This window comes from Strigops habroptila, chromosome 3, assembly GCF_004027225.2.
Source record: "Strigops habroptila isolate Jane chromosome 3, bStrHab1.2.pri, whole genome shotgun sequence".
NCBI classification, from domain to species: domain Eukaryota; kingdom Metazoa; phylum Chordata; class Aves; order Psittaciformes; family Psittacidae; genus Strigops; species Strigops habroptila.
The window spans coordinates 67,029,409-67,048,209 of record NC_044279.2 but is presented as its reverse complement, the minus strand read 5'-3'; the positions used below and the strand labels follow the sequence as shown (position 1 = coordinate 67,048,209).

The 18,801-nt window shown below is 42.1% G+C and overlaps 1 protein-coding gene across 6 annotated transcripts in view; it reads left to right on the top strand.

Annotated features, from left to right (window-relative positions):
* The first annotated feature begins 7,893 nt into the window (after nucleotides 1–7,893).
* CAPRIN2 (caprin family member 2) overlaps nucleotides 7,894–18,801 on the top strand; it is a 35,564-nt gene continuing 24,656 nt past the window's right edge. For 3 of the 6 annotated variants that reach the window (XM_030480101.1, XM_030480100.1, XM_030480098.1), the window contains exons 1-4: nucleotides 9,140–9,443; nucleotides 11,278–11,340; nucleotides 15,676–15,762; nucleotides 18,284–18,522. In XM_030480101.1, coding sequence (XP_030335961.1) covers nucleotides 9,198–9,443; nucleotides 11,278–11,340; nucleotides 15,676–15,762; nucleotides 18,284–18,522 — 635 coding nt within the window. In that variant the 5' untranslated portion in view covers nucleotides 9,140–9,197. Of the gene's footprint in view, nucleotides 7,911–8,002; nucleotides 8,039–8,242; nucleotides 8,429–9,139; nucleotides 9,444–11,277; nucleotides 11,341–15,675; nucleotides 15,763–18,283; nucleotides 18,523–18,801 lie in introns of those variants that run through there. The other 3 variants (XM_030480097.1, XM_030480095.1, XM_030480096.1) reach the window with 3 other exon arrangements.

Below are 18,801 nucleotides of genomic sequence, written 5' to 3'. Positions count from 1 at the left end.
TCACAGTTCTTGTGAGCAGGAAAAACAGCGAATGCAAAAAAACCCCCCATACTTTTCAATATGAATTTTTAATAAAAATGAAATTTGGAGAGTATGTTGTCTTAATGAAGTCAGTGGGAACAGGCAAATGCTCAAAGTTAAGCATGGGCATATGTACATGTTTAATATGGGTCCTGAACAAAAGAAATAATTTGCAGGCTTCAACTGCAGTTTATACTCCCTGTGGCTCCGGGCTGCCATGTTCTGACACTTGTGTGAATGGTTGCACTCAAATCTACACAGCCGATGCAAAAATACAAAGTACCTAATCAAATTGTTCCAAGTGAAAGCTTGATTCTTGTGGCAAAACTTAAGGTAAGAGAAAACAGATTAGTTTCTATGCAGGTATTCTAAGAGGGAGTATTTGAACTACCGTTTGTAACAAATACTGAGAGTATTTGGGAGTAATGGGAGTTAGGTGAGGCAGGAGATTAAATCAGAGTCAAATATTTAATTCATTCTAATAGCATAAAAAATATGAAGACCTAAGTTGCCAGGATCCCTGGATAAATGCATCCTGCTAGCTAAGTGTTTTATGAAGTTGTTGGGGTGGTTTCAACCCTGTTGTAAATCGTCAACAATATTCCCATTTCTGATAAAAATCAACTGCTATTTTTAAAAATATATTGATGAGCAATTTATTTGCTGGTGAGTCTAAGAAAACCATGGTTGTAATAGAAACATATGATCTTTTTAGAATACAAATTAATAAAGAGCCTGGATTTTATTAAAAGGTAGGAAAATGAAGGACTATGATCAAAATTGTTTTTCGTATTTTGAACTCTACAAGGAGTCATTGGAGGTCTTCAAGAAGCTGAGACCCTATCCTATAAATATTTAAATGCATGTTTACTTGCATACATGTCATCAGTTATGTTTTATTGTGTGAAGTCTAGCGTGAGGCCTCCCTGCCCATAGCAGGGGGGTTGGAACTAGATCATCTTAAGGTCCTTTCCAACCCAAACCTTTCTATGATTCTGTAAAATGGACAACATAAAATTAAGCAGATGCATGTACATTTTTAGAAAACACTGCTCCACTTTAATAAAGCTATCAGAGGGCTGGTCTGGGTCTCTGCTTTGTGATTTTTTCCCCCTATAATTTCTATTTACCACACATTTTAAACTTCTCTTAACATCTTCCCCAATTAAATACTATATTATTTCATGTAAATTTGAAGTTTTTACGAGAACGCAGATTAATGAAATAAGCTAACTGATAATAAAAATCTTGACAGTCTTCAAGCTTTGTTCCCTAATAATTTGGGGTGTTGGTTTGTTTTTTTTTATTCCTGACTGAATCTCATAATAGTACTTTTTGAAGTTGCCAAATTCTCCCCCTCTTTTCATTCAGTTTATTCAGGTGCATAACAGTTTGCATATGAAATTGCTCAGAACCTGCACAAGACAAAAGAAAAAAGAAAATAAAAAAGAAGAAAAAGAAGCCACAGAAATTGAGTCCTGAGTTCAGGTCACAGGCATGTTTCAGGAATGTCAATTTGTCTGCCGCTCAGCCTTTCTTTCTAATGAGAAAAAGACAGAAAGTGGGGCCTATTTTTTTTCTTTCCTCATAGCATACTGGGTAATGACGCAGAGAAAGTATCAGATTGCAGGGACAGTCTGTGATCGTCTGAAATCAGACTTTAAAATTAAGTTTAATTGAGTCCCAGAATGCAGCTGTGACATAGTAAGATCCAAAGGGAAATACAAGTGAAAGTATTTTCTACAGGTCCACCTGAAAAGCTTGAGATCAAAGGTGTGTTTAGGTGGCAATAAGAAGGAAATAAATCTGTCATTATTATTTCCCTGGGAATCATAAAAATCCATTAGCTTCTCTGGAGGAGTTAGGGTTATTGGTCGTAAGATGAAAGGCATGAAAGCTGTCCAAGTCATTACTATGATTACTGCATAACCGTGCCTAAGATGACCAACTGGATAAAGAAACAACCAAGTCAGGTTGTTATATTTTTAAGACCTATATGACTTAAACATTTTTGAGCCATGCACCATGGTTATAAGGGCACAGCCAGCCAGAGATCCAAGCTTGTGAGATGCCAAGAGGTACTCTGCTAGCCTGAGGCTAGAGCCATTAGCGATTAATGATCCTGCAGCTGAGTCAGTGGACAAGCGAGCAATTCTTCTGCGAGAAGAAAATGTGTTCACATAAGAACTCAGAAATCTGAGAAAGAAGGACCCCAGATGTTTGAGAAAGGTTTTAAACAACAATCGCAAAGCTACTTTAACGGAAATGAAAATCATGACAAAAGAAGTGCTCTAACAGAGAAATACAACATAACAGAATAATATTTCAATGGAGGCGTGCAGTATCGAAGGGCTCTTCAGGGCTGCTGTGGGAGGAGAGGGTCACTGAGCAATTTACAGCTGCTTCTTGGGAAGCGCAGAAGCACTGGGCTCTCTAGGCTCTGCCAGAGGAGCAGATGAAGACAGCACACCTAGCTCACAGCAACCCGTAGTTAATCCCTGTGCAAAATGGTGAGCGTGTGCAGTTCTACAGTTCCTATTCAAAATAAACTCTTCCCATCACAGAACTGCCCTTTGTGTTTAGGAAAGAAAACGTTTTCCTACAGACTACCAACTAAATAATACAGGTCTGTTTCGAAAACAGCATTGGTTTTGAATGGAGAAAATACACGGGGCAGCTTTTTATCAGCATTCCTGTGAATGGTGAAGGCAGGATCATCTCCCCTACGGCAAAAGTCACAGATGCGACTAACTTTGAGTGTGTAATCTCAGACATATAATGTCTCATTCTCCAGAATATTTTGTATACAAAGGACTATATTGCGCTGAAAGCATTCACCCTGTTTTTGCTTGTTGCAGTTGTGAATGCTCTACAACCAGATCCTAAGCCATCTAGACAATGAAGACCACATCCATGTAAAGCTCTTCAGAAGTTCGTAGCAGAAATAGGGATAAATTTAGCCTAAAGCCAGTGCTCGCTTGCATTATCCATAAAAACATATTTTTCTGCAGCTATTTGCTCATTCACTATAAGTCTTCTAAATCCTGCAAGGTGTGAATCCTGAGCTCATCATGTCGTAACACACAGTCCAATTTTGTTCTAAAGCCACATCCATGCCAGGCACTGAACAAGAGGGGGAAGGGACTGGTTTCATGGAGAAAATAACACTCTAAATGTGTTAATTTATCAATTTATCAAAATGCTGACAGACGTAAAATGAACTGAATTAATACTGGTTTTAAAGGAGAATTTACTTCTACTATTTTCTAACTTTTCAGTGCCAAAATTTACAAGCTTACTAATATTTTAACACCAAATTTCCAAGGTTTCCCCAATAGCCTATTGCTCAGACTACTCTTATGTCCCATATATATGTCTCTTTTATCTCCTCTGCATCTGAGTTAAGCATCTTCTTGCCTGCATGCTCAGTAGCAGAAACACAGAAAACATGCAAGCATGATTCCTGTCCTTAAAATGAGGGCAGTCCTCACGCCAGAGTGCCGTGGCCATTCAAAGTCTTAGAGTCTGCATGTTCTCTGCACATCAACTCTGGACAGACTTTAGCTGCCAAAAAAGCCTAACAAGCACAGGTGTGAGTTTCAACTTCCAAGACTTACAAGTAAGCAAACTCTTTTCACAGAGCCAATAAAAGAAATGCTTCTGACAGAAATCACAAATGCACTGTCATGTGCCAGTCCCTATTGCAAAGCATTTCTGGGCAAACATTCCCTTTAATCTCACCCTTGAAAATTGGTTGATTTCTGTTGAAATTTTCACTCATGCACACACACACAAAAGGAATCCCTTTTGAATGCCTGCTCTGCAACGTTTCCCCTGTTGCAATTGTGGTTTGATGAGCTCCTAAGTGAGGACAGAGAAACTAAGAGAAGCAGGTACTGCTGCTTGCACTACTTGGAGCACATCTTCTTCTCAGCTGATCCCTCTTATTACTAAGGTTGCCCAGCACTTCCCAATTTATTTTGTTTAAATTTGCTTTTGCTTTAACAGCTTTTTCAGTTCCAGATGAACTCTTCCATTCCAGGTGTCTGCCTCAAACTGAATTGAGACCTACTAGGTTAGCCATTTTCAAAAATGGGACTAAAAAACACAAGCAGTTGATGGGGTCCCTTCTGTGGTTTTGCTGAAATTCCAGATACCCGCAGCCTGGGAACAGGAATTTCAACTTTGCTGTCAAGGAGTGGCTTTTGTGCAATATGCTTATATGCAGGCAGTTGGCACTTACTCCACAGAGAGCTATTTGAGCTGAACTTGTATATTCTCCAAAGGTGCTTCTGCCAACGAGTTTAACTCCGTTCCTTCGCAGATCTTTACAGGTGTTAACGTGGGCTTTAATTATACACACTCTGTTTGGCCTGGAGCTACATAGGTGAAATTTGGCTAAGTTTGTAATTGCTGTTCCCAGGCACAGTAACTATTTCTGCTGACTTTTGTGGCTCCCTTCCCTCTCTCCCTTGAAAATTATGTAAGAATAAAATATCTGATGAAAATGCAGAAAGCTGGGGCGGGGGGGGGGGACGACACACAAAAAGAGAGGAAAGGAAAGCAGTTAGCAGAATCAAGAATTCTGGCAAGGTGAGGACTGAGTGAGGAGACTGAAACTGGCTGGGAACTGGAAGGGGTGCCTGGCACTGTTGGCAATGAGAAGAGCAGGAATATAAACCACTTTGCTAAGCAGGATGGCGCGTGGAGGTAAAAAAGAAGGAGAAAAAAGTTTCTATATAAGGACATGGAAACTGGGATCCTGTGGAGAAAACAAAGAAGACAAGGATCTGGAGTGTAAAGGGAGAACTGTAACGTTAAGAAGCATTTGGCAAAAGTCAGTTATGTGGTGTGCAGCAGCTTGTGTAAAGCAATGCTGGGCACTGAGTGAAGCACCCTTTCACCAGAAACCTTGGTTTTGGTTCTGAAGAGCGGACAGGTAGCCAAAGGGTATATACGTGAAAACAGTCCTTGCAGCACAGCATGCCCTGCAGCAATGTATTTCCCAAGATCCTCCAGGTTCTTCCAATCAAATGTGTGTAATTCTAATATTCCTCTTTGTGAGATCTAATGTATTTATCCCCTTGTTGGTTCCAGAATTCCTCAGCCTTCTTTCCTGAGAGATGTTCCATGAATGAAGCAGGCTTCCCTAGTCCATCACTGTGTAATCCTTGCTATGTGTTTACTTGTATGTCTTTCTCTCCTACAGTTAACAAGCAGCTGATCTTATTCTACACATCCATTTAGTTTCTGGAGTTTCAATACAATAATAAAAAGGATGGCAGGGAATGAAAGTGGGAACCTGGTCTCATTCTTTGCCACAGCTGGCTGCAGGGAGGCACCTAGGATTGCCCCTAGGATTAGGAAGGGTTTTGGTAGGCTACATGAAGAGTCAGGTCTGGAAAACTGGAAGTAGTTGGGCAAAGGAGCTACTGCTTCTCACAGGAGCCTGCGATTCGGACAACATGCAGACTGGGGCAGAAAGACCGAGCCTGGGGGTCTAGAGTGGAAATAAAAATGCAATGAAAATGAGTGGGATAAACTGCTGAGATTGGGAAAAATCTGGGCGGTCCCAGCTGAAGGGGATAAACAGAATCAGTAAAACATGGGAAAATTAACAGTGTGTTTTTCTTCAGCCATTAGAGTGCAATCCCCTTCTGATCCTGGAGTAAAAGGCACAGGTCTCTGGGTTGGGAATGCTGAGTGTCTATATGATCGATGTCTGGCTAGGCTATGATAACCTATGATCATCTACTTAAAGATTATCTCACGATGGATCTGCAAAATGGCATTAAACTAATTAATTTAGGCTGCACTTAATCCTGGCATTTTCTAACTTCGGTGTGCTTGACCTTGCCACAATAATAATGTTCTTTAAACCGCTCTAGAGACCATACATATGCTATAAATGTATATAGCATCAGTCACAAACAGTTATTCTGTATTTGTTTTAAAAGGAAGTTCAAATATATTTTGACTTTAAATACGGATTTGACTTGTATGAATCTTTCTTTCAATTTTTTCCTCTTTTATACGATTTCCTAATTGTAAAAGCACACTATAAAGTAGCTTTCAAGCTGTAATTATGATTTATAGAATAGTCCCAGGTGTCTGCACATTAATTATGACTTATTATTAATATATGCATTAATTGATCATTTTATAATTACTTCGCAAGGATCTGGCCCATTAGTGCTAGCTTTGAACAAAACCACACAAAGAACAGAAATCTCCTGGAAGAACTTGTAGTGTATGTTGCTTGTCCTAGACACAAGCTGTGTTGTATTCATTATCATTTATTCTCTGTCATGAAAACCAGCCTCACAACGTGACCTCATTCTAGGAGTTAGGGCTTTAAGAAAAATAGTGTATTTTGAGACTTGCGATTAAGCCGGGAGAAGTGGCAAGATTGTGGATGCTACAGGTGGTTCCATATGGCTGAATCTGATTCTGCGCTACTCTGAATCCTCCTCGTTGTTTGACTCACTTATCATTTGCTTGGGTTTACTGTTAAACACAATCTTTCTTTTGCATAAGCCTTTCCTCTCCCAGTCTCTCATCCATGCTGTGAACTACATAAGCACCTTTCGTGTTCCGTAAAACCTCTTTGCAATCATTCCTTTATGATTAATTTTTCCCTCTTTTGAAATCACAGAATCACAGAATGGTTTGGGTTGGAAAGGACCTTAAGATGATCTAGTTCCAACCCCCCTGCCATGGGCAAGGACACCTTCCGCTAGACAGGTTGGTCAAAGCCCCGTCCAATCTGGCCTTGAACACTGCCAGGGATGGAGTGTTCACTACTTCCTTGGGCAACCTGTTCCAGTGCCTCACCACTCTCACAGTAAAGAATTTCTTCCTTGTACCTAACCTGAACTTCCCCTGTTTGAGTTTAAACCCCTTCCCCCTTGTCGTATCGCCACAGTCCCTGATGAAGAGTCCCTCCCCAGCAAACTTGTAGGCTCCCTTCAGATACTGGAAGGCTGCTATGAAGTCTCCAGGCAGCATCTATTTTCATGTCTCTAGTTTCATAACTTTCACAACTTTCAGCATCTCTCTGAAGTTGCTGTATCATATATGAGGCATATTTAGTCTGTTAGGCCATTATTTTAGACATAAAAAGAGAAACACAGAAAACATAGCTCCTGCTTAGTCCGCTGGTCTTGGAAGATCTGCTTTCTCTGGTCTTCCAACCATCAATACCTTGTTCAGTGCTGATCTTGTTAGAGGTTAACAAAAGTCTGTGATCATTTTATTGTGTATATTCAGTGGACTTAAGTGCTTTCACTAGCAATCAACTGTTTACATGACTGCGTTGTATGCATAGAGGAAACACACATCTTTGGTCACGAAGAGGACAGAGTGTCTGGTCAGTCTCCTCAGGAGGCTCCATAGTGGCCCAGAGGAAGCCTTCTGCTGGTTTAAACAGGCACAAACCAATGTTTCTTACCATCCCATGGCCACCCAAACCCAGTGGTCATGGAATGCCAGTGAAGGGTGTGACTGGGCCCTGTGTGGTTAAGAGGTGGAGGCCAGGATCCCCTTGCACTGAAGTGACGAGACTCTTTTCTCAGGGCTGCCTGGCGAGACAAGCCAGCCTGTCCCGGGCTGACTGTTTTGAGAGGCTGGTGTGATACATGGCTTCCCTGGGGACCTGGGTGAGCCTCCCGTTATGGAGGGAGCGAGGCACGGCGTGCTGTCACTCCATACATCTCTTCCCTACTAAGCTGATGACCCAGCACTAGGCCTTGCCCGGCAGCCTGGCCCCGCAGCCCCCAACCCCAGAGACCCCCGAGCCGAGCGGCAGCCCCGGGGCGGGTCGCCCCGTTCTCCACACGGAGACGCCCCGCCCCGGCTGCCGGTCACGGCGCGGGAAGGCAGACGGGCAGGTGAGGCGGCGCCGCCGATTGGGAGGCGGGCGGTGACCCGGCGGCGGGCCCCGCTCCGCCCTTCCGCCGCCGCTATATTAGGCGGGGGGCGGGCGGCGGGGCGGGCCTGAGCGTGTGCGGGCAGCGAGGTGAGCGGGGAGGCGGGTGCGAGGCGGCGCGGGGCCCGCGGCGGCGAAGCCGGCGGCAGGGAGCCTGCCGCCGCTCTCTGTTCTCTTCCCTTTCTTTGTCGTGCTCGGGGAGCGGCGGCGGGGCGTGCGGGGCGGGGGTTCGGCATCTCTTCCCGGGATGCGCTTCCTCGCTGTCCCTGGCAAGGGCGTGCTGAAGGGCTGCTCCCGGGCTCTCCCCTCGGCGGGCCTTGGGGCCGGCGGGGTGCGGCGGCAGGTTCCTGCCCGCCGGCGAGGTCTGAGCGGGCGTCCCGGGGCGATGCCGGTTCCCCCCGCCCCGGTGCCCGCCGGGGAGGTGTGCCGCAGGCCTGCCGGGCGGCAGAAATGTGGTGTCATTGCTTTGCAGGAGCAGGTGTAAGTAAGTAGTTGAAGATGAGGGTGGCGGAGCATCTCTTACAGAAACTCTGTGTTCAAGGTTAAAGCCCAGCCCCTCCCATCAGAGCTGGTGCCTTGCCATGGCACGGGCCCGTCTTTTGGATGGGTGTAGGCAGAGCCCGGTTCCTCATGAAGAACAAAGCTGTTGTATCCGAGTGTGCTACTCCCTTTATAAAGTGATTTGGTTTTGTCTTTTCCAGTTGAAGTCTTTTTAGTTTAATTCTGCGGTTGGATTGCTGCAAAGGTCATGAAGGGGTAAAACTGATCTAAGGGGGGGTGAGAGGAAGAGGGGCTCTGTCTTCAGACATGCCACTTCTAAATCTTCATTCAGGCTGCAGCCTGGATGCGAGGCTGGCAGCATGATTTGCAATTGCTTGCTTGCAGTTTTTTTCCCTGGTGGGTGATGTGTGCAGGAAACCTGCCTGGTTTTGTATGGACACTATATTGGGTTTCTGGAATCATCCCCCGTGCTGGCAAATTCTGCCGATGTAAAGGATTTCTGGTGTCTGGGTGGGTGGGGAGACTTGAACAATACAAAGTTTGCCTTGCTTTGAAATTCCTGCTACAGATATTTCGGAATGGGAGGGAGAAGACTGAGAGGTGGTGATAAATTCTTACCAAGGCTGTTTTGTGGCTACATGTTTAGACTACATGATAAGAAAAGATGTAACTTTAAAAAGGGGGTGGGGAGTGGGTGGGTGAGAGAGAGCTAAATAAAAGGAGTTTCTTTGCAGCTCCATCCATTTCAATGGTGCAGCTTTCCCAAGCCCCTTTCCGTCACCCATCACCTTCAGGCCGGTCAGAGGAGGGGGAGGATAGGAGCATGAAGGCGGCCAAGCAGCAGGTGAACCCGTCTGGGGAGAGCCAGTCTCCTTCCAGCCCCCTGCAGTCTGCGCTGAACTCGGCAGCCTCTCCTTCCCAGGCATATGAGACTTACATTGATAATGGGCTTATCTGCCTCAAACACAAGATCAGGAACATTGAGAAAAAGAAGGTAACTTGTTTTTCTTCGGCATGGCATGTGTTTAATCTGTGATTTTTAAAACTCGGTGCCTGTTTTATAGTAGCTGGAATAAAGTCGTGTGTGTATATAGAAAGCAATCAGGGATTTTTTTTAAAATAACCCGTGGCAGGTCCTAAGCATGGATTTGCTAGTGGGGTTTTTGTTGGCATTTATAGCACCTGTATAAGAATAGCCTTCTTTACCCTTATTGTTCTGAAATGGGCTCTTTGACATTGTGTGAGCATAACATTTGTTTCTGATAATGGGGAATGCAGCTAACTAGAGACCTGCTCTCAGCTGCTGGCTTCACAGTGCATGCCCAATAGTTAGCAAAAGTAATTGAATGCTGCTCAAAACTGGGGGTGCTTCTCTAATAGGCTGAATCAGTTCAGAACTAACTTGGAACTGTTTTGGAGGCAGTTTACAGTCCTGCAGAAATATTCATGTTTCTTCTATTAAATTGCATGCATTTAATATTAGGATGTAGAAATGTATGTAAAATTGGAGATCAGAACAGTCTTTCCTCTGACTTATGCAAATGTCAAATTATATTGAATATATATTGGCCTTCACTTTGCATAAGTATATGGGGTGGGGGATGTAGAACAGTGTTAATAAGAACTGAGATAATGACACCCCTAAAATATTGTGGCTATAACTAGTCAGGCTTTTGCATTCTGAGACTTTTCACTTGATTGGCAGGTGATGGAAGGCTATATGCATGATTATTAATTGGGAAAATGCCATTTTCTGCAAGATGAAAAGAAATAATGGTGCTGTTTCTTTTGTTACTGGATCAGGTTTATAAGTAAAACCATTCTGTGAATATGTTGTGCTTCTCTAAATGTCTGAAAAGCTTTGTGTGCTATGTCTTAGGATGAGGAGAGGCTCACCATAGATCAGACTTCTGGCCATGTGGCTGGGGACTTGATCCTCCTGCAGGAGATGCAGTATTACTGCTGTCTCATGTCATGCATCATCCTGTAATTTTGAATAATGTCAGATAGGCATGTTTTCTTTGTGGGATTAACCAACTTTGCATGGTATTCTGATTCTGTCCAAGAAAGCTTATTGTTGTGAATTTCTCAAGTATCTTTGATTTTCATATGAATTACAAAGGGCCTCACCAGCAAATGAAAGTGTGACTTACTAAAATGAGCAGAAAGTAGTCCTAGGCTGCTATAGGCACTGTGTCAATAAAACTCTGCGGGTAGTTACACAAGGGAAATAGTATTTAACTTCATGGCCATGATTTCCCCTTTCTTTTCCCTGTGTACATAAAGAAGCTTGTAATACCTAATAGTTTTGTATAGTTCAGCTTTTTAAGACTGTTTCAGTATATTAGAAATAAATGTGTTCTGAGAACATTAATCCACTTTCTTAGGAAACAGTGCTATAAAATCGTGATGACATAACTCAAGCCAGATTTTGAAAGGCATGCTCTCGAAAGTCAAGTAGGATTATTCAAGGATAAGACAGCTAAATTCTGGCATGGAATTGGAAAAGCTAAAAAGGCATAATTTAAGGACATTATGCGTTTGGAGCCCCTTAAAGATCTAGGGTCAATGCATTACTATTAAATGAAACAAAGATAGCAAGTAAGAAATGAAAGATCAGGGGAAAGATGAGGGAGAGTAGACAGTCCTGGAGACTGAGATTGCTGAATCAAAGGCACAGCAGAACTTCTGTGTTCCTTTCCCCTGAAAATGAGCAAATAGTAAAATTCTTATTCTTTTGCAGTATGCAATACAGAAAATGTAACTTGCATGCCATACTGTGCATTAGACAAATTGGTATCAAAAAATTATTTTGTATTTTCCTGCAGCTTAAATTGGAAGACTACAAAGATCGCCTGAAAAAGGGAGAAGCTCTCAATCAAGACCAGTTGGTAAGTGTAGGAATGGATGCCCTCAAAACCTTCAGCCATGTCAGAAGGATGGGTTGCTGGAGGAGGTGGTGGTGTATTTTCACAGAAGTAGTGCCTGCATGCTAGCAATGGTGTTTTTCAGAAAACCAAATGGATGAGTTACTGGTAATTAAGGTGAATGCTGAGCCCACAAGCTTTGTCTCCTATTTTTACCTCAGTACACAAGATGGAGGTTACAGAAGGTACTTATCTTTGCTCTGTAGACTTTCAGCTTCAGTGTTCCTGCACCTTTCTTGAGGGGGTGTCCATATGCAGCTTATCTATGTGGCAGTGCTGTGTTCAAACCTAAACATCATGACTGCTGGAGTAGCTAGTTAATCCTTATGACATCTTCATTAATAGGTGTTACTTGAAGTTGCCTGTTGGCTGCACAGTGCTGTTGATTGCAAGTAGCTGTTAAAATACAACTGACAAACAGCCCCTGTTGGTAGAAAGGAAGATGGTGGTCTAACTTGCATGATTTCTAAAGGCTTCGCTCATATAAGAATCTAGCTATGAGTTATTGACTCAGTTTGGAATACTCTCTTGTCCTTCCAGTGTTGCCATTAGACAGCTGTGAGTTGCCAGCACTCTCAAATGCTTTTAGAACAATGTTTTGTACCTAAGGTTGCTAGAGTTTGGAATGCCAGGATGCCAGATCACTACTCAACAAATGTGATCCACTTTGTGGAGCTGGTGCAAACTTGCCTAATGTTAAACAGTGGGTCTGGCTTTTTTCTGTCTTGGACTAGAATGGATTCTAGAACTGAAACCAGGTTTCTGTAACATGAAAGCTATTACTTAAGCATGTCTGAGTAGCAGTGTCACATAATCTAAAGGGTTTATTGCTCTAGTTGTAGAATCATAGAATATCTCAACTTGGAAGGGGACCCATAAGGATCATGAGTCCAACTCCTTGCAGGACTACCTAACACCAAGTAATCTGGTTAAGGGCTGTCCAGATGCTTCTTTAACTCTGACAGGCTTGGTGCTGTGGGTAGCCTGTTCTGGTGACCAGCTGTGTTTTCAGTGAAGAACCTTTTCCTAATGCTCACCATGAACTTCCTCTGAGGCAGCTTCATTCTATTTCCTTGTGTCCTACTGCTGGTCACCAAGGAGAGGAGATCAGCAGCTCCCCTTCCACTGCCACCTTTAAGGCAGTTGTAGGCTGCAGTTGGGTCACCCCTCAACCTTCTTTTCTCCAAGCTGAACAATGTGACCTCAGCTGCTCCTTGTAAGTCTTGCCCTTGAGGCCTTTCACCATTGTGGTTGCCCTCCTCTGGACACCCTCTAATAGTTTGTCCTTCTTGTATTGAGGTGCCCAAAACTACACCTAGTACTTGAGGTGGGGCTGCACCAGTGCAGAGTGGACAATCACCTCCCTTAACCAGCTTGATATGCCCCAGGACACTGTTGGCCCTTTGGGCTGCTAGGGCACACACACTGTTGACATAATTTGACTTGCCATCAACTCAAACTCCCAAATGTCTTTCCATGTGGCTGCTCCTCAGCCTGTTGTCCCCCAGTTTGTATGTGTGACCAGGATTACCTTGTTCCAGGTGATGCCATGTGTACAGGAGTACATGGATCAGAAACACTGCACTGAACAGCTATCCTTTCATTCCCAATCACTACTTAGTCATCAGAGACATCAGAAGCAAGTGCACAAGCCAGGTGCCTGCTCCTGCACTGGTGATGTTGTCTAGGAGTCATGTTTTTAAAACTTCACATATGCTAAAGACAGTTGTGTACACTGAAGTGACAACTTCAGTGGTAGTGCTGATCCTCCTCGTGAACCGGTTGGAAAAATGCTTCATTGACTGCTAGCTGTATCACAGTGCAGCAGGGTGAGAGCACAGATACTGTTTCCTTACCCTGGATAATTTCCAAATGAGAGCTAGATATAAGTGTGATAAGAGGGGAAGTGATAATAATATATAATAGGATGATCTCTTATTTTCTGTAAACTCAGTCTGGAATCAGGTGGGCAAGAGCCTTTTGTGTTTAGATCACAGGTGTTAACTATGATCTGTTTCTATCACTAACAGTGAGACTATTGAATAGTGTTCTGTGTTTGATTAATCTTGAACATGTTTTAAAGCTACTTCTGAATTTGACTAGTTGCTTGGTATGCACCCTGGACTGTGAAAAGCTGTTGGGTGAAAGTGAGATTAGGATGTAGGGAACTAGAGGTGAAGGATTCTGTAGAAATCATTCTTGCAAATGCATCCAGCAGTGCTAGTTTTGGAAAATGACAATTAACTTGGTTAATGGCTTTCAGTATTTCTAGCCAAGCTGGATATCCAAGCCTTCTAAAATGGGAAATCAGATGCAGTCTTGCTAGTGTACAGACCAGTGGTAGTCAAACTGTTGGAATTACTATTGTAGAAGTATGTATCAACCCAGTACTTCATAATCTAGTCAAGACCCCTGTTTTAGTGGTTAAGATATAGAAATACTGCACTTTTACCTTTCAGATGCAAATTCGCAATGTAGGTATAAATACTGGGATCTGGTGATTTGAGCTAGAGCAGAAAGAGCTTAATAGTTTGGACACTTGCGTGAAGAAACCTAACTGCTTGTAATACAGTGGAGCTCTAATGTAACTTGATGTCACCTATATTCATATTGTTCCTTGCACAGAGGAAGTGCACATCTGGTGATGAACTTTTGTAAGCAGTTTGGATTAAGCTGTAATTGCTTATGGTGCATGCATGCCTGCAGAGCTACTGTGTGTGCTAGCCTTACTTCAGGAAACATCTGTTTCAAAAGTGAAGAGCTTCCAGCAAGTTAAATGCTCTCACTGGCAATATTCTGTTTTGCAAGCTGAGCAGGCTTTCCTTGGTTCTGTTCTTCCAGCATGCTGTTAATGAATGTTAATAACAAGTGTGACAAAAGAAAGCTATTGCTTTCCTTGGGGCTGAGTTACAGCTTGTCATCAGAGCAGTGGTACCTGTTCTTGATGTTTTCAGGTAGGGAGTTTTACTCTGGGATTTGCATTGTTAGTGGCAGTGTTACTGCCATCTGTTTTACAAGTTGTTGGAGTTAAATTATGAGTATTCCTCAATGTGTGGGCATTAGGGTCTTAGAAGTTACTCTCTTGAGTGCAAAGTGAACTTGCTAATTATTTCTTATATTGATTAACTTGCTGAAGGCAGCTTAAACTGCCAGGTGAGTGCTTTAACTCATGCACCTTACTGTGCTGAGTAGCATTTAGGCCTAGTAATATTTAGTATACTACAAAGAAGTGAATACAGGTAAATGAACAATGAAACTGATTGAACAAATGAGTATGTAACTTGTTTTCCAGTTGCTTAGGAACATACATGGAATTTGCAGATGTCCTGAATCTAACTGGGACAGTAGATCAAGCTTTTGTCATTGCACTGATGAAACACTTCTCAACATTAACACTGCTTTGAAAAAGCTTTCTATTAGACCCATGGGCCTATTCCAGAAAACTTCTGGTATCATGTCATAAGCATAAAACACAAGCACATGTGAACAACTGAAATTAAGCGTATTTCCCAGGCATGCTTATGGTATGAGGATATGGGCAGCATGTCAGAACTACAGCATTTTGCTGTCTTCGCAGCCTTCAAGGAGACTTACAAAAATGAACTGACTCCTTAGTGGGGAAGAACTCATAAAAAAAATAGGGTATATCAAAATGCAATTAATAATCCACTTTAGGCTTTTTTGAAGACTGGCTAGTAAAATATTGGTTAAAGCCATTAGTGAAGGCAGGAACACTGCTTTAGTTGTGGAAACTAGATTTGAAAGACTTTTCTGAAAGTATGACTTGCGTTCCATATTCTTTCTAAAGTTTGTACAAAGTGTCTGTACAGGCATTCAGGTAAGCATGAGGGTAAAAGATCTGTGCTGAACTTGTTAGTGTCCCATGTTCCTTCCAGGCTTTTGTATCAGTGTCTGATTTTAGGTAGTTGCTTACCTCTGACTGCTGAGACCTGTGGGAACAAAAGGAAAATTGAAGTAACTGGTATCCAGGCTTTCGTGTTTCAACATAAGTATGCCAAGTATTGAACAAGATGTTGCCTGGAAGGTCTAATCCAGACAAACTTGTAGGATATCTGTGTAGTGGTATGAGCTGGCTTTGTACTGCATCTCAGTCAGTCATGGTTGAATGATATTCAGGACTAAATTTAAAATACCATTTACAGATATAGTATCTTTAAGAAGTTACAATTTTTGAGAAATATGCTAAGTGACTAGTTCTCAATGATAGTTCACTGGTTGCATCTCAATCCCCTTGTACTTAGTCTTAAGCCTGAAAAAGTTTTACTTATTCCTTTGTAGGAGGCCGTAGAGAAATATGATGAAGTAGTACACAACTTGGAATTTGCTAAGGAGCTTCAGAAGACTTTTTCAGGACTTAGCCAAGATGTAAGTATAAAATGCTCTTCCCTGTATTGTAAGAAGGTAACTGTAAAGCTCGTGCTACTCTTCTAATGGCTACACTTACATGTGGATATGCAGAATACTTGAATAGTTGGAAGTTTCTATCTTGGGACTTGGGGGAACAATGTGCTTAAACTCTCTGGAGTAGTGAATAAAGCAGAGTAAATGTTGACAGTTTTGTGTACCACTTACCTCCACAATAGTTATTCACTATGTACTTCTGTAAGAACTTGTGCTTAGGTAAATTGAGTCATTGGAACTCAGCTGTGTTTTTGAGGTGACTCCAGTTAAGTTTGAAACCATTAACTGGTACTGCTGGTACCTTGTGCTGGAGGTGGCCTTATCCCCTGGGTAGGTACAGCCTGGTGGGGGAGCAGCTCTGTTGGAAAAGACATGCAGGTCCTTGTGGGCAGCAGGCAAAGTAAATTAAGTGAATACTTCACCCTGGAACAGTGAAGGCTAGACTAGACTGAGGACCAGGAGATTAAGCAGAACTGATTATTTGGTATTGTTAACCAGTTGTGTCTGTTTCTGGTCACTTGGTACACAAAGGCTATAGATAAACTTCAGTGAGTGTGGTGGTGGGCCTCTAAATGGCTGGGGCTTGGAAAGTGAAACCTATGAGGAGAGCCTGAAGGAACTGGGCTTGTTGGGCCTGGTGAAGTGAAGGCTTGGCAGGAGATGCAATATTGGCTTTCAACTACCAAATTGATTACTGAAAGGGTGGAGCCAGGCTTTTTGCTGAGATATAGTAGAAGGAATAATCATAAATTGAAATAGTAGGCCCCAGCTAGATAAGAGGAAAATGGTCACTGAGGATAACTGAGCACCGGAGCAGGCTGCTGAGAGAAGTATTAAAATCTGACCTTGGATCTCTTCAAGACCTGACTGCACAAGCTCTAAGCAAACTGGTCTTGATTCAGTGTAACGTTTGTTTTGGAGGCTGGGCTGGATGACATCCCAAGATCCCTTCCAAACAATATTTTGATGTTTCCAATGAGGGGAAAGTGCTGGGATTAAATCACTGGGAAGTACAGCTCTCAGTAAAATTTTACTGAAGCTTGTGGAGTTTGCCACTTATTGTGATGTAGTTGTCTCTAATTATGGCAAGTAGCAGATTTAGTGCTTTATTTATGTCTTTACTCAGGGTTTAAAGCACTAAATACATTATTTTTATGCAATATACTTTTATCTTTGAAGAGACTAGTTTCTTGGCTCAAGCAAGTACTATTCTTATAAAAAGATTTGATCCACGGTACTGTTATGGACACTAAACATGATTAGTCACTGCTCTGGTGTTATTTCTTTGCCTTTTACAGAATGCTGAAGGTCTGGTAAAATGGTAAATGTCTTGGTGTTGAGAGAGACCCAAAAATTTTTGCTAGAGGCTTTTCTTGTATATGTAGTAATTCCAGGTAGTGCTGTAACTTTCTCAAAGCACTGCGTGAGCAGAAATTTAAGAGCCTTTCTAGCAGTGTTGCTGCTTTGGGTTCACTCAGTTATTGTATTTTGAACACAAACTACTGTGCTGAATGCAAAAACTTGGAATGCTGCTTATTGCTTTTCTCTGTGTAGCTGCCCATAAAATATTAGAAATGAAGGATTTTGACCAAGTGTATCTTTCTGTAGGTGTTTTTAGAAATCCAGTTCATGTTTATCCTTGCACTTACAGTATATTTAAAGACTAACCCATTTTTTTTTTTTTTTGCTTTGGCTTTACTTCTGCCTGTATGGATTCTACAGGCAATACCGATTACTGGAACACTAGGGAACATTCTGGCAACAACATCCTTACAGATTTGACACTGCATTCTAGAAAAAACTAAATTTTCACACGTCTCGAAAAGAAACATAAGATACCCTATATTGAGGCATTTTAAGTCTTGCAGTTACTCAGCTTCTGCTGTATAATTCTATTAGGACATGATAAACTTCTCAAATGCATGAGGGCTGTGTATGTTCTGTGACTTGTGTTGTTGCTTATTTCATGAGTGCTTCAGTCCTCTGCCATCAGAAATAAGAGTAACTGTAGGATTCTGCCGCATCATTTAAATTGGCGTATTCAAAAGTGAAGAGGCAGTTGTCTCATAGAAGAAATTTGGGAACTTCTGCATTACTGACTTCATGTATTAAATGTTAAAGGTCAGCTAGGCTTGGATTTATGTATTAGTATCAATTCCTTATGTTCACTTGTGAAAGCTTTTACAATAAAGCAACTAGCAGGTATAATCAAGATCTAAATATCAGAAAGGCATGTTAGAAGTGAAGCTACCGGTATCCAGTTTGACTAAAAGCTAGATTTGTAGAGAATTAGTAAATGGGCAGCTCATCCAGAGGAGGAGCTTGAAAAATCTTGGGTATCTGAAGACAGTTAGGAGCTTCCGTTATCTAATCAAACTTAATAATTTGATCAATGTAAGATGATCAATACTAAAATTTACTGTGTTTTAGCCTAGAATCCTGTTACTTAAATGTGCTTAACTGTTGAATTCATGTATTGAAATAGCTGTTGAAAGCGCAGAGGAAGGCTCAGCGAAGAGAAAGTCTGTTGAAGCTTGAAGCTGAGAAGAAGAAGCTGCGTACAATACTTCAAGTCCAGTATGTGCTGCAGAACTTCACTCAAGAGCATGTTCAGAAAGATTTCAAAGGTGGTGTGAATGGTGCAATATACTTGCCTTCTAAAGAACTAGACTACCTCATAAGATTTGCAAAACTGACATGTCCGGAAAGAAACGAAAACTTGAGGTAAGGTCAAGATTTTTGTCTAATTGGTATGCTTTGTTCATTACAGTGAGTGTCCTGTTTGACACTGCCATGTCTTGAAATATTATGGTTTGGGACACTAATTAAAATTCTGTTCAGTACGCTTGCTTTAGTCTGAGACTAAGAATGTAGCAGATTGACCTCACTGAGAATTACAGGAAAGCTGCAGGAATTACAGTTGTGCAAGCTGCGTACAAGCAACTTATATCTTGCTGTGGGGCTGAGGAGGGATAGTCCAATACCATCATAAGCAGGGAGGTT